The following is a 13,418-nucleotide window of genomic DNA, read 5'->3' as shown; positions in this document are numbered from 1 at the left end:
GTCCTGACCTGCGCTCCCCACGATTCCAGCCCTGCGCTCCCCACAAATGGCCCTGCTGACGCCCCTCAGTCCTGACCTGCAGCCCCCACTAATCCAGCCCTGTGCTCCCCACAAACAGCCCTGCCGACACCCCTCAGTCCTGACCTGCAGCCCCCCACTATTCTAGCCCTGCGCTCCCCACAAACGGCCCTGCCAGCTCTCCATGTGTGACAGCGCGCAAAGGTGCCCAGACCTTCGTATGGTCACACTCAGAGCCTTTCCCTCTGCACCGCAGGGCAAGTGGCTCCTGAGCTGGTGAGCTCATGTGGGTAGGGGTGCGGGCTGAGCTGCGACCCGCCCCCTACTCACCCACTTTGCAGCCGGATGGGTCAAGCCTGGCCTTTGCTGCCATTCCCACAATTCCCTGCACACATCCCTGTGAACCTACATCTAAACTTCTCACTCGCCCTCCATGCACTGGAAGCTACCTCAAAGACTAGGCTGGAAACATCAGGACTGTTCCCCATATTGTGATCCACAAGGCAGGATTTGAATCCAGGTCACCAGCGGTGAAGGAGTGGGGCACTGACCTACTCTGCTGTTCAGACCCTAGATCTCAGCAATAGGGAATCACTGAGCTACAATAAAAAGTATCCAGGAAGCATTGTCCATATCTTTCCCTGTTTCTTCTGCAGAGGGAATTAATACAGAGACATTAAAAGGCAATTCCTATTAGACCTACAGACCCTAAGATGAATCAGCTGAAAACATTCTGTAGTAGGAGTCAGAGAATGATCATTTTCATATTCATCACTTACATTCAAATAGGATAATCAGACTGTACTTGGGCTGTGAAGCAAGTACATTACACTAGCTGATGAGGGAGATGAGAGAAGCGTTCAAAAAAACCTGAGAGGAAAATAGCGGAGGAGGGCTGTCTAATGGGGATACTATTATATCCTCCAGCTAGGCGGGAGAAGCCAGTGGGGTCAGCTGTTCTCACCAAGTAAGAGTCATTGCCCATTCATGTCAGTGGCAATATTGCACATTTCCAGCACTCCTTCCGCCCCTCATGATAGCGACGCTCTTTGAAATGCTGCTGCAGTGCTGGGGGGATTATGCTGAAGTTTTGTTGTGGGTCTGGCTTGGTCTCTCGGCCTGTTTTCCTAGCGGAGATCACGTATGTGTGGGAAGGGCTAAGGAGGCCCAGCCGGATGTGACTGTAGTTCCCAGCGCTGCAATTTTGTTCGATTTCACACGGTTAAGGAGACTTGAGGCAGGTCAATGATTTGCATGCAAGACCTTCATGTAGATCTCGGTCCGCAGCACATGCTCTTGGTGCCTTATTGGTGGCACTTTTTCAGCTATGACGTGTCACGAAAGACTCCAGGACACTTTGTTTTGGCAAGACGAGGGGTGTTAGTCCCATGTGTCTCAATTACCATAGGGTTGGGTGATCTTTTAGAAACCCAGATAGATAGTCTTGAGCAAATTCCATGCTGGGTGATTCCATTCTGCTCATCCCCTGACCGTTCCAATTTGATACAATGTCCTTCTTTGCTTCCTATCCTAAATGGCTGTGTAACATTCCAGCTCACTTTCTGAACAGCTTCCACGGTCCACTCCAGCGGCGGCTCCTATTTCTGCTTGACAAGCATTTTTTGCATCATTTGGCAGGAAAAGCACAATGTGAATGTGCCAAAACCTCCATCATCCCCACCACTGGCCTGGCGAATAGTATCTGATTAACATGCTATTGTTTTTTATTGAAGAATATAAAGTACCAGCATGCTCCTCATTTGTAGCAGGCCGCCTATCGTGGGGTGTATTTAATCTCCAGGCTGCCAGATGAGCCTGTTTTATTGCCAAAAGTATATAACACTTGTCAGATTACAGGTTTAATTAGACCATTATGTCCATGTCCCTCACTTATAATTCTGCAGGCCTGTCTACTGCTTTGGTAAACACATATTTTTGCCATCTGACCGGTTGGGTCATTTTACAAGGCCCTTGTGAAAGGAGGTTGGTTGGATGGAGGGGTGGGTAAGAAGGGATCTCAGTCCAGCTCCTGGGGGAGAAGCTTCCAGGGTTTCCCACAGCACAGCCAGTTCCCACATAGCGGGAAGTGGGCAATGTCACTTAGCGCCTGATCCAAACTCCTCTGCAGGCAACAGAAAGACGCCTCCTTGGATCAATAGTACAACATCATAGAATCACAGAAATGTAGGGCTGGAAGAGACCCCAAGAAGTCATCAAGTCCAGCCACTGGTGCTGTGGCAGGACCAAGTAAACCTCGACCATCCCTGACGGGTTTGTCCAGCCTGTTCTTAAAAGCCTCCAGAAATAACCAGGAATAATCAGGAATAAACCGAAGATCTCACGTTCTAGGGCTCTCTGTTTAGCATCAACCATGAGAACTACCGTCACTTGGCGGGGTCGGGGTGGGAGGAGAGGGCTGAAAAGAAAACTGACATGCCTACGGCCTTAACAAAGTAATAACCACTGGTTTAGGTGCCCTCTCTCCCATCACACATGCTTATTCCACCCCCGCTCGTGTACACATTAGGAACTGAGTCAGACTTTAATCAAAATGACATGAAGCCACACAGTTTGTTCACAGCCCAACACTACAAAACAAACCCTAGTTCTGGTGTCTAATGACACGAGAGACAAAGAAATAAAATAGCGTAAGAGAGACGCAGATTTAGGACTCAGATGCGACAAAGGCAGCCCCTCTGCTGCGTGGCAGGCACTGAACAGCGAGTGGGAAGGTGAGAAGAACTGACATTTTCACAGAAAGTTCTGCTTGAGCTGCCTGAACCCAAAGAGCTCTTCAGGGTGTCTTTGCTGCTGAGTTCACTTGGGTCATTGGTGCTCAGGTGTGAGCACTGGAGGTGGCTAAGACCAGTGGAGAACAGTTACACCACAAAGTCAGACTTGAGGTTGTCCAATTGACTGCATCCACATTGGGGTGACAATCAATAGTGTGAGGCACTTTAGACCTCCTGGCTCCGTAGTCCACGGTTCCTAGTGCTGCCCTGGAAGAATTTCACCCTGTCCAGCTCCTCAGAGTGGGCGCAATCTCGGGGCATTACCAGACTAGGCATTGTGGTCCATGGTCTGCCAGTATAGATTCTTCAGAGGTTAATTTTCTCCTCACACTAACATCCCATCCAGTGGGTCTCTTCCTCTGTCAGCTTCTTGGAGATGGCCTCACAGCATTATAGATTTGGGGTCCTGGTCCCAAAATCTGAGGTTTTACTGGCCTCGCTGCAAAGATCATTCAGCACCCTAGTTACAGCTTCAAGCCAGCTGGCAGCATGCTGGGAGGATGGTGCCCCAGATGCCTTCTGTTCACCACCAGTTGTGCCAGTGCTAGAAACGTTGCACGTACAGCAGGGTACATGTGAATGTGGGGTGCAAAGGCCAAACCAGACTTTGGGAACTGGCAGGTGACTTCTGGTTGAATGGGAGGCAAAGAGTAAGTAGATGGCTAGAAAATAGTTCCCAGATGGAATTGTGGGAAAGAGGACTGTCAGCACTCAAGTGGCTTAGGTCCGCATCCACATTGCAGAGTTGTTGGGTTACCAGCTCAAGCGTTGGTAGCACTCAGGTGTTAGCCTCTACCCTTGGACAAACCAGTGAGTGAGAGGTTTTGGGGTGTAGACGGGAATCAGGGTAGGGCCAACAGTAAGAACCCGAGTTAACCTTGCAGTGAAGACAAGTTCTTAGAACACGTCATCAGATCAGAATGCAAACTTTACAGCTGGCTTGTGTCTGTAAAGGGCTGAACCAAAACCAGGGATCGGAATACATTATTGTCATCTTGTTTGCATTGCGATAGCATCTAGAGACCCTAGGCAGATACCACGCCCCCATTGTGGGAGGTGCCATACCCACGTACAAAGAAAAGATGGTCTTTGCTCCAAAGATCTCACAGTCTAAGTAGGGCTCAAATTCCTTGAAAGCTCAGACTCAGGCCAGGTCTGCGCTAAAAAGTAAGTTTGCCCCAGCAATGTTGCTCAGGGGTGGGAAAAATCCACATCTCTGAGCAACGTAGGTAAGCCGGCCTAACCCCCAGTGTAGATTCTGTCCACCAAGCGCTGCCTCTCCCATCGCTGTAGTGAGCGTCTGCACTGTAGCGGTTTAAGTGTAGACATAACCAGAGAGCCAAACTATGCAGCCCAGACCCATCCAGTTTGCAGGCACTTATGACGGTGGGGTTATTACCAGAAATATTTGCCTATTGTCTTATGTGGTTTGTCTGGCACTGGCTTGTGCAAATAGACTGTTCCTGTTAAACATCCCGCAGTCAGGATTTCAAGCTAGCTGGAACCCAGCCACACTACTACAGAATACAGATGGAGAGGAGAGCTATCTAACTTGCAGGCTACAGTACAAATAAATTGATACCCTTCAAGGTCTCTCCCCTTAAAAGGAAGGGGGGCGGGGGGCCTCTGCATCTGATCTATTGCATGTGCCATGTACTGAGAACCCTTTTTCTTTGTGCTAAAGGAAAAAGGCCCAGTAGGAAGGCAGACAACACAGCAAGTTGCCCTCTGCTGAGAACCTGGCATGAACCTTTCTCTGCTTGAAGAGATTTTATTCCAACTTCAAAACAATGAGGTTACAAAGTCGGACAAGGTCATTTGCCTTTTAGCAGCTGGATCCATAGGGGAGCATGGGGGAAATCCAAAGCTGGTGAAATTTGGGAAGAAGGATATTGAATGAGGTTTTTATAAACACTTCTGATTTACATGTGGTGGTGGGAAGCTGCCTGCTTCTAAATAGCTTTTTTGGCTGCCCTAGGAGGTTTTCAGAGGTTTGCTGTTTGCATTTTGCTTCTCCTCATTATGGCTAAAGCTGCCTGAATTGTGCAGTTTAGATTGATCCCAAAGCTATGAACTGGACAAAAAAATAAGTACACTTCTTAGTTCTTAACATTAAGGTTTTATTCTTAATAAACATGCGAGGTTTGTTGGTGAAATCGACAAATTTCTGACAATCAACGTGTCATAAAAGATTCCAAGTTTTAACCCCGTGAAGCAACCAGGTGAAGGCTGTTTAATAATGATCAGAGACAGGCAGAACCAGAGGTGGCTTTGGCCTAGGTTTTGCAAAACCTTACTGGTGGGAGTTTGGTGTTGCCAAAATCAAAAGCAAGGTAGTTTGGACTTGTTCCTGTTTTTTCCAGACACCCACAGCTCATTGGGTTTGGATAAATGGCTCCAGTTTTGTCCCCGTTCTCACAACTTTAGGGACATGGGAGTGCACTTGCCATGGTGGGAAAAACATAGTGGGCAATTCTGTTCCTGGTATAAATGGTTTCAATTCCATTAAGAACAGTGCTCTCCACTGACTCTATTTACACCTGTTGTCTACTCTGTAATGCATTCTCTGACTGGTTATTCCAGGCCAGAACTTTGGGAGAGCCTGTGTGTTGACTGTGTTAGTCAGTCTGGGAGCTAAGGAGCCCAAGAGAACCACGGGGGCCGTCAATATCCTGCAGCCCCAATCGCCTTTCTATTCCCCGTCACCAAATTCTGTCTTTTCTCTAGCCCAAGAGGTACTCTAAAGCCTGGTCAGCCCAGGGCTGAATGGGGTCGAGTGTGAAATTAAATGCAAAGGCCCTGAAGGAGGAATGCGAACCCAGAGGGAAGGTGTGAAAATGGCATCAAAGGCAGCTGGCAGAAAACCAGCCGGCTGGTGAAACAGTTCAGAGCGCTTGACCTTTTTGAGAGACGGCTTCATTTGGCTGGATCAGCTTGGGTTGAGTTTTAATTTCTTGCTTGACTGGGTTTAAGATCTTTCTTGCGGCCAGTCGCTTTCGAGCTGGGATGGGGAGCTTTCATTTGCTTCCATCACCAGTAATCAATTGACCTTGACATCAACCCCATCAGCTATTCTCAGAAAACATCCTTGCTCCCCTCCTTACCTCCTATTAATTCTGCATTAATTATACAAGAGAATTGCCAGCCGGGGGGGGGGGAGATTAAAAACATAAAATCAGCCATTCAGCTCAGTGCCTCGGGGAGGAGGGGAGGAAGGAGAGAGAACCATTTTGAAATGGCATGACCTTGAAAATGAGCTCTCAGCTAGGAGAGTGATTGGAAGAGGTCAATGCTGCAGAGGTTGAAACAAAAGGGTCTGCACCAAAGAACGCTTTTCGGACAAAACCCGCAAGTTGTAACTGGCCAGTCAAAACTTCCTCCAGATTGAAACCTCGCTCATTCTGGGAGCTTTGGAAAATGCTTTTGCTGGGTTTGGATTGCATGGGCTGTTTCTTCTAAAGGTGTTGTGTTTGGCTCAGTTTAGGGGCACCAGTGGCAGCACCGTTCCGACTGGCTGCAGCACAGGCAAGGAACGGAGGGATTTGTTCGGCTGCAATTCCACTTCCAGTGCAGGTATTACTTGGCGCTGATGTTGGACTTTGCATTTTCCAAGTTCTTTGAGTTAGTAAGTGCCAAGACGCCCTTGTGAGCTAGGGAAGTGAGTGAGCATGAATGGCAATGCAGCAGGGATGAATTGCACCAACTGTGGGCTACCAACAATGTATACAAAAATCTGATAAAGCCCGCCTCTCCCCTGTAACTACCAGCTGAAATAATGCTAGGGAGAGAAGGCCACAGAAAGGCTCTCTGTATCTCTCTCTCTATTTCTCCTTCCTATACCCCTCTGTGGGATCTAACAGCCCCTTCTTACAGATGTATGAGTTATAAAGAAATGTCCATTGGCTAAATATGTATGTGCCATGCATTAATTATGCCTAGTTGAAACCATCTAGGCTGGAGGGTGTCATGTTTTTTTACATACAAATGGTAATCAGGTAGGTCCAGACCCAAAGGGACTTTTGTTTTAGATTAAAGAAAAATGACAACAAAAATTAGCCATAATAAAGTCTCCATGAGAGAGAGCACAGTATGTGTGCTCCCTCCGTAACAGGGTGCAGCGGCTTTGAGAACAAAATGGCTGCTCTTTCTGCTCATAAGCAGAGCAACATCCCCTTCAGGGCGGTGTGTGAGTTAGGTTTTATAGAAGCGTCTTTGTGCAGACCTTAAATGTTGGGTCTCCTATGACTTGACAGCCTCCCTGTGAAATCATAAACCTAGCCCACAAACTGAGCCCAAGTCATGAGTGATGAGACAGCAAGGACTGGAACATTAAGCTCCCCCATTAAACTCAGTGGTGCCTGGACCATTAGCTTGGAAGGCCTCGGGTTCCAGTTCGTAAGCAAAGTGAATTGCTTCCAGCTGAGAGAATATCCCTGTATCCCTTTGTGAGTACGTCCGTCAGATCAGAAGAGAAAGCCAGGGGTGGAGAACACAGTCTTTTCTGCTTTTGAACGGGTGCAGGGGGGAGCCGTGCCCTGGCAGGGCAGTAGCAGCTTGGCGAGTGCGTTCCTTCTGTCTTTGGGCTAATGCTTTTCAGAGCCTTTCCTTTACTTATAGGTTGCCTTTTACGCTGCGGGGAGCCAATAAGGATTGTTTAAAACCAGATGGGTTGTGTTTGCTGTGGGGACACTGAGAAAGAAAGAGAAGCCTTGTAAAAGGGAAAGAGACGGGGGAAACTGCTATCGTCCGCTCATGCAGAGTGTATGGGTGGCTGCACTTGGAACGCCTGTTCTTTTTATTAGTGTTATAATGGTGCTTAGAGCCCTTAGCTGAGATGGACGTTCCATTGTATGAGGCACCATACAAATACATGGTGAGAGACGGTCCTTGCCCTGAAGATCTTAGAAGGTGCTGAATAGGAGAAAGGGATCTGATATATGAGCAGAAGATTGAAAGCTAGGATAGCACTGATGTGTGCAGGCAGTGTGTGCCAGGGCTGAGAACTCAACTGATGGCTTGGCTGGGGGTCTCAGACCATTGCCTTAATCACAAGCCCATCTATTTCCCCCATCCTCTTTGTCTGTCATTAGAAGCTAAGTCTAGCTGTATTTTCTTTATTTTTCTATCATTGTCAATGTGCTTTTGCAGCCCGCCTCACTGCAGCACCAGGGGTCTTTGTATCCCAAAACTAGCAAATACAAAAGTATATTATTAGGGGTGAGTCAATAAAATGAACATTTCCTGCTCCATTATCTGCATGCAACGCCCTGGCCTTGTCATGATGGTTGATTAACTAAACGCCTGATTAAAGAGTTTCTGTGAGGCAGCCTGGAAATCGCCAGGCCTGGCTCGGAAGAGAGGAAGGCTGCTCTTAGGGCTGAGGCACTGGATGGGGACCCAGGAGGAATTCAATTACTGGTCCGTGGGACCTTGGGCAAGTCCCTTCATCTGTGCGTACGTCTTCACTGCAGAATTGGCCCAGGTGATCAGCACCCAGGTTAGCCTAGCTTGGGGATGAGCAGCCACACTGCAAAGCCCTGCTGTGCTACTGTGTCCTCCCTCGTGCTCCACTCACCCATGTGTGTCGCTAGGACTTCTGGGGGCATATATCCCATGGGTCTCTGGGCTGCAGTAAGCTGAGCCCCTCTAGGATTCTCTCCCAGTAAATTGCTGAAGAACTTGTTTGCCCTTCCGGACACACGGTGGGATTGTGGGAAGGCACTGGAGGACTATCAGCACTGGAGTGGGTTAGCCTCTGTTCATAATGTGGCACTTGACCTCTAGCCTAGCTGGGCCAGCTAGCTTGGGATGAAAGCACCACAACGTTCAGGGGAAAGCGCTGTGTGTGTGGATAGGAGCAGGCTTAGGGGCAACGCCCAGGCTAACTTGCAATGAGGATACACCTTGGATCTCAGCTCCCTTCTGGGAACAGAGCTAACTGTACTTCCTTTAGCTATCTAGACTGTGAGGTCTTTGGGGCAGGGATTTTTATTCTGTGTCTACTTAGCACAATGGAACCCTGACCTTGGCCGGGCCTCTTGGAGCCATTACAAATAGTAACAGGATTCTGTTGGAATCTGATGGGCTTTTTGCAGGGAGCATTTTGCCCCTAATACATGCAGGCCATAGAGCCCTGATCTCCTGGTTCCCAGCCCTGTGCTTTTCCACCCCTTCAGTTGTGGTATTATTCAGCTTTGGGGCACGGTGCTTGTTTCTGAAGCGCTTTCGTGGATCGTGCCTTCCTGAGGGCCCAACTAAATCATCCCAGCCAGGGCTTTGTCAAGCCAGGCCTTAAAAACCTCTAAGGAAGGAGATTCCACCACCTCCCTAGGGAACCCATTCCAGTGCTTCACCACCCTCCTAGTGAAATAGTTTTCCCTAATATCTGGCACATGAGCGCGATGGCGCTAAGGAAGCCTGTCTCCTGCCCCAGGCCTCTGACCCGCTTTGCCCTTTCTCCTGTCTCCTGCAGGTGCTGCACTCCTCCGCCTCCTACTGCAAAACCATCCTGGACGACAACAGCGCCTCTGCCCTCATCATCCTCGGCTTCGTCATCATGTCCCCGCTCATCGTGGTGGCCATGGCCGTCTACTGCAGCCTGGCGCGGCGCCTCCGCCTCTTCCTATGCTTCCAGCCCTACGCTCGGGCCGTCTACAAAGGGGTGAAGTGGCGCTGGTACGAGGAGGGAGGGCTGTGCAGCTGTGCCAAGGAGTGGAGCACTCAAGTCAAGGCCTGGGTATGAGCTCGCGGCACCAGCTCCCCCAGCCCCCTCCCCCCAGTACATCCCCCCTTGGCACCTGCAAAGTCACCATCTGGAGTCCTGGTAGGCATAGGCTCTCAGGTCCTACGGGACAGAGGAATGAGCTGGGTCTGGAATGAACCCCTCTCCTGTAGCTGTACCTAAGCCTGTAACCCTCAGCAGGTTCTCCCCACTGTGATGGAAAGGCACCAAAGCACATGGACAAAAGCGTGTCAAAGGGGCTCGCCCTCCTGCTACTTACGCAGGGCCAGTCATGTCCCGGCTGGTACAGAAGAGACAGGACTCGCTGACTTAGAAATGGGGATGCTTCACTGAGGCTGCTGGACACAGACAGGCCCTGTGGTTCTCCCTGGCTCCCAACTTTGTGCGGCTTGGCATCAGAACACGGGATCTCCTTACGTCATGGACTAGACTGCGCAGTGATGGAAGGGGCTGCTGACGGCGCTACAGGCACAAGGGAAAAGTAGCCGTGTGGTTAAAAAGCTGCATCCTTTGTCCCAGAGAAGTGGCCCCCTGTAAAATACACATTCAGCCAGGAGGGGGTCCATTGTGGCCCCCCCCTGCCTAGAATCCTATTGTGGCTGCACGGGTCTCTGGCCCTGCAAATGCACCTGTGAGTCTGGGCCTTGTTGCGCTGTGACTATGTCCGTCCCGCTTTGCACAGCTGCTCTCGTAGCAGGTTATAATGGTGACTGTGTTCCTTTTGTGATTAGTGGGGACCGGGTGGCTTGGGGAATCTCTACCGGGCTGTGGGTACCTTCCCCCCAGGGTGCTGGCCTGAACCCTGCCTGCTTTGATGCTGGTTATTGAAATCTGATGGCCACGCAATGGCCTGCTAGACATTGGGTATTGTCCAGTGAAGTGTTTCCCAGACAGTGAGTCCCAACCTGCCACTAGATGGGTTATGGACCTGATGCAGAGGGAGGGCTTGGGGGTGGGGGTGGGGAGGTGGAAAGCAAGCTCACCTCACACTCACCCCGCAGTGCCTGGGACTGGCTCCCCGCTCTGGGCATTGATGGCGGGGCAGCTGTGTCAAACCTGAGTGGCGCTGCGACCTGGCAGATAGGGTTGCAGTGCCCGGAGCAGGGAGCTGGGCCCAGCCCTGCAGGGTAGCAGCCGTTGCTGCAGGGTGAGGGCAGGCAGGGCTCACTCTCCGCCCCCCACCAGCCTGGGGCCTCCCCTCCGCATCCCGCCGGGATTTGGTTTGGGAGACTGAGGGACAGGGGTTGCTGCGGGTGGTCTGTGCCCCCTTTGGGGGGGGAGGGAGACAGCGGCAGTGGAGGAGGACCCTGGCCTGTGATTTTGGGCCCCTCCCATGAATCTGGGCCTTTTGTAAACATAATGGTGGGTCTGAAAAACAGACAAAACGCAGTTGGCGGGTCACCATTGTAAAACGTTTGGGAACCACTTGTCTAGTGGACAGGGCTTGGCAGTCAAAAGCCACTCCAGCAGCTGGCACTCGCTGACCCATCTCGTGCCCGGTCTCCACAGACAGGCCAAGGGTTGAATGGGCCACAGAGACGACATTCCCCGCCCCAGCGCAGAGCTGAGGCACATCCGCAGGGCAGTGCAAGGGACGCGGCCCTCACTGCTATCCAGGATGCACCTATAGACACCAGGGGTTTCATTCTTCGGGGCTCTCTGGCCAGCACCTTTCTCCGGTAGTTTGGAGAGGTTTGTTTCTGGGGGAGGGAGCCACACAATCTAAACCTATCGAAGCAAGAGATCCAGCCTGGGTTCCCATCCTCACCTGGCACCGTAGAACTCACACAGGGCCTGCTCCGTTGCCAGCAACGTCAATGAGAGTCTCTCCCTTGGCTTCAGCTGGCTTTGGACCAGGCCTGAGGAGGGCCTTTCCGAGCTGGATGCCATTGACCACTGGAAGCTGTGTATCCCCAGTCACCGTTGTTCTTCTGTCCACTGTAACCGCTTCAATTGCTGATGTGTAAATAAACCCCATGCTGGGGACTCCGCCATGGGGGCCGCTCTGCATTCGCTGTCTGAGCACCGGCAGTCCACCCTGTTCATGTGTGATGCCCATTGTAATGTGACCGGGCCATTGGAGCCCCTCGCTGTATATTAAAGACTAATTTGTGTATTTTCCCTGGGGTTTGGTTTTCATTCTAAGGGTGTAAGGCCCTGGGGCCATCCCTGCAAATGACATGGGAGCAAAGTGACCATGGGAAGCTGAGGGGGGTGGCAGCTGAACACTGGACAGCAGGAGAAGGCTAACGCCCTTGGAAATTCCATGGCAAGCTCAGGCTTAGCTCCCCAAATGTGTGCGGTCAGCAGATGGGCAGCAACCGGGCCCAGTCGTGCCTGAGGAGTGCACTGCAGGAGAATGGCTCGGGGCCTGGAACGACTGTCAGGTGAAGAGCGATCGCTGACTATCTTAGGAGACGAATAAGAGGGGACATGATCAAAGTATTGTTGCGAGAGCTACGGGGAGGCTGCGAGGTCTGTTCCGTGAAGTGTTTTGAGATTTTTAAGCTTTCAAAATTCTCCATGAAGGCAAATTCCCCCAAAACACCCGCTCCGGGTCAGCTGAAGTGTTGTGTTTTCAGTTTTGTTCGTTTTGTTTTGTAGATCAGACAACATTTTTACAAATTTGAAATGAAAATTGTTGCAAAACAAACAAAACGGTTCATTGAGAAAATGTCAAAACATTTCCCCCTGTTTTTTCCCCAAACACAATGCCGGTAAAATTGACCCGATTTTGAGAAGTGGTTTGATTTCAATGGAACTGCGTATTCTGACGGAATATGGGTCCGTTGAAGTTTCTTTGGCCATCTTTAATTGTCGCTCCTTTGGCCCCAGAGGTTAGACAAAGGGGGGCCTTGCAGGGTTGCTTCCATTATAGGATAAGAAATTGATGCTCTGAGGCAGGTCTGTTCTTGGGGCGATCTTGTTTATTTACCCAAGATGCACACAAAGTCCTGTTTCCCCGAACACAGTAGGAACAACCAACAGCAGGCAGTTTCCTTGCTCAGAATCCCCACGTCTGCTACACCAGTAAGCTCTGTGCTCAAGAAACAATGTCTCTCCACTTCCTCTCAGGATCACACTCACAACTGCTTCTCCTGGCTTTCTGATGGCTTTCTCTGGCTTTCTGCCCTTCATGCACACCGGCTGCAGAACCAATTCCTAGCCCCTGTGTCAGGCCTATCAGGGTGACCTTCTCAGTCCACACAGCTTAGCTGCATCCTGCCATGTGCCTTGAGTGATCACTCCATTGTTTGTAGCTGTCTCTAGTACATAAAGGGGCTTAATTTTTCCTTCTATGGAGTCTGAAAGAGTGCTTGGCGCAGCCATTACAATTGGTTTTGGATCAGAGACCCAACGGATGGCAGCCATTAGCAGCTTTCAACATAACAGTACAAATAGTGAATGGGATCAAGAAGGTGGATCATGATTTTCCATTCAGTCCTGTCTCATAGTATGAAAACAAGGGGACATTCAATTAGATTGAGAAGAGAAAAGGAAATACTTTTTCTTACCATTGGCCTGTGCAACTCATTTAGGACAAGAGTTTAGCAGGATTCAAAATGGAATTGGACATTGATATGGGAACCAAGAAGAGCCATAGTTAGAATAATAAACACTATACATAAACAAGAGGTTTAAAAAGGCCAAGAACGCTCATGCTCCAGGGCATAAACCAGCCTTTAACTATTGGTGGTCAGGAAGAAATTTTCACTGAGTTTAGGTCATCCCATAATTGCCTACTGTAGGGTTTCTTGAACACACTCTGAAACAGCCAATGCTGGCCACTGTCAGAGACAGGACACTGGACCATGACTGAATCAGTCTGGCAATTCCTGTGCGAGTCAGGCCCGCCCAGAGGATTC

At 50.2% G+C, this 13,418-nt stretch overlaps 1 protein-coding gene across 1 annotated transcript in view; it reads left to right on the top strand.

Annotated features, from left to right (window-relative positions):
• Positions 1-10,463, top strand: part of TMEM88B (transmembrane protein 88B) — a 39,194-nt gene extending 28,731 nt beyond the window's left edge. The window contains exon 2 of the mRNA XM_024201642.3: positions 9,283-10,463. Coding sequence (XP_024057410.2) covers positions 9,283-9,552 — 270 coding nt within the window. The 3' untranslated portion in view covers positions 9,553-10,463. The remainder of the gene's footprint in view (positions 1-9,282) is intronic.
• Positions 10,464-13,418: the final 2,955 nt, after the last annotated feature.

The sequence above is a fragment of the Terrapene carolina genome, unplaced genomic scaffold, assembly GCF_002925995.2.
Source record: "Terrapene carolina triunguis isolate 2854851 unplaced genomic scaffold, T_m_triunguis-2.0 Scaffold714, whole genome shotgun sequence".
Lineage (NCBI taxonomy): Eukaryota > Metazoa > Chordata > Testudines > Emydidae > Terrapene > Terrapene triunguis.
This window is presented reverse-complemented; position numbering and strand designations above follow the sequence as displayed.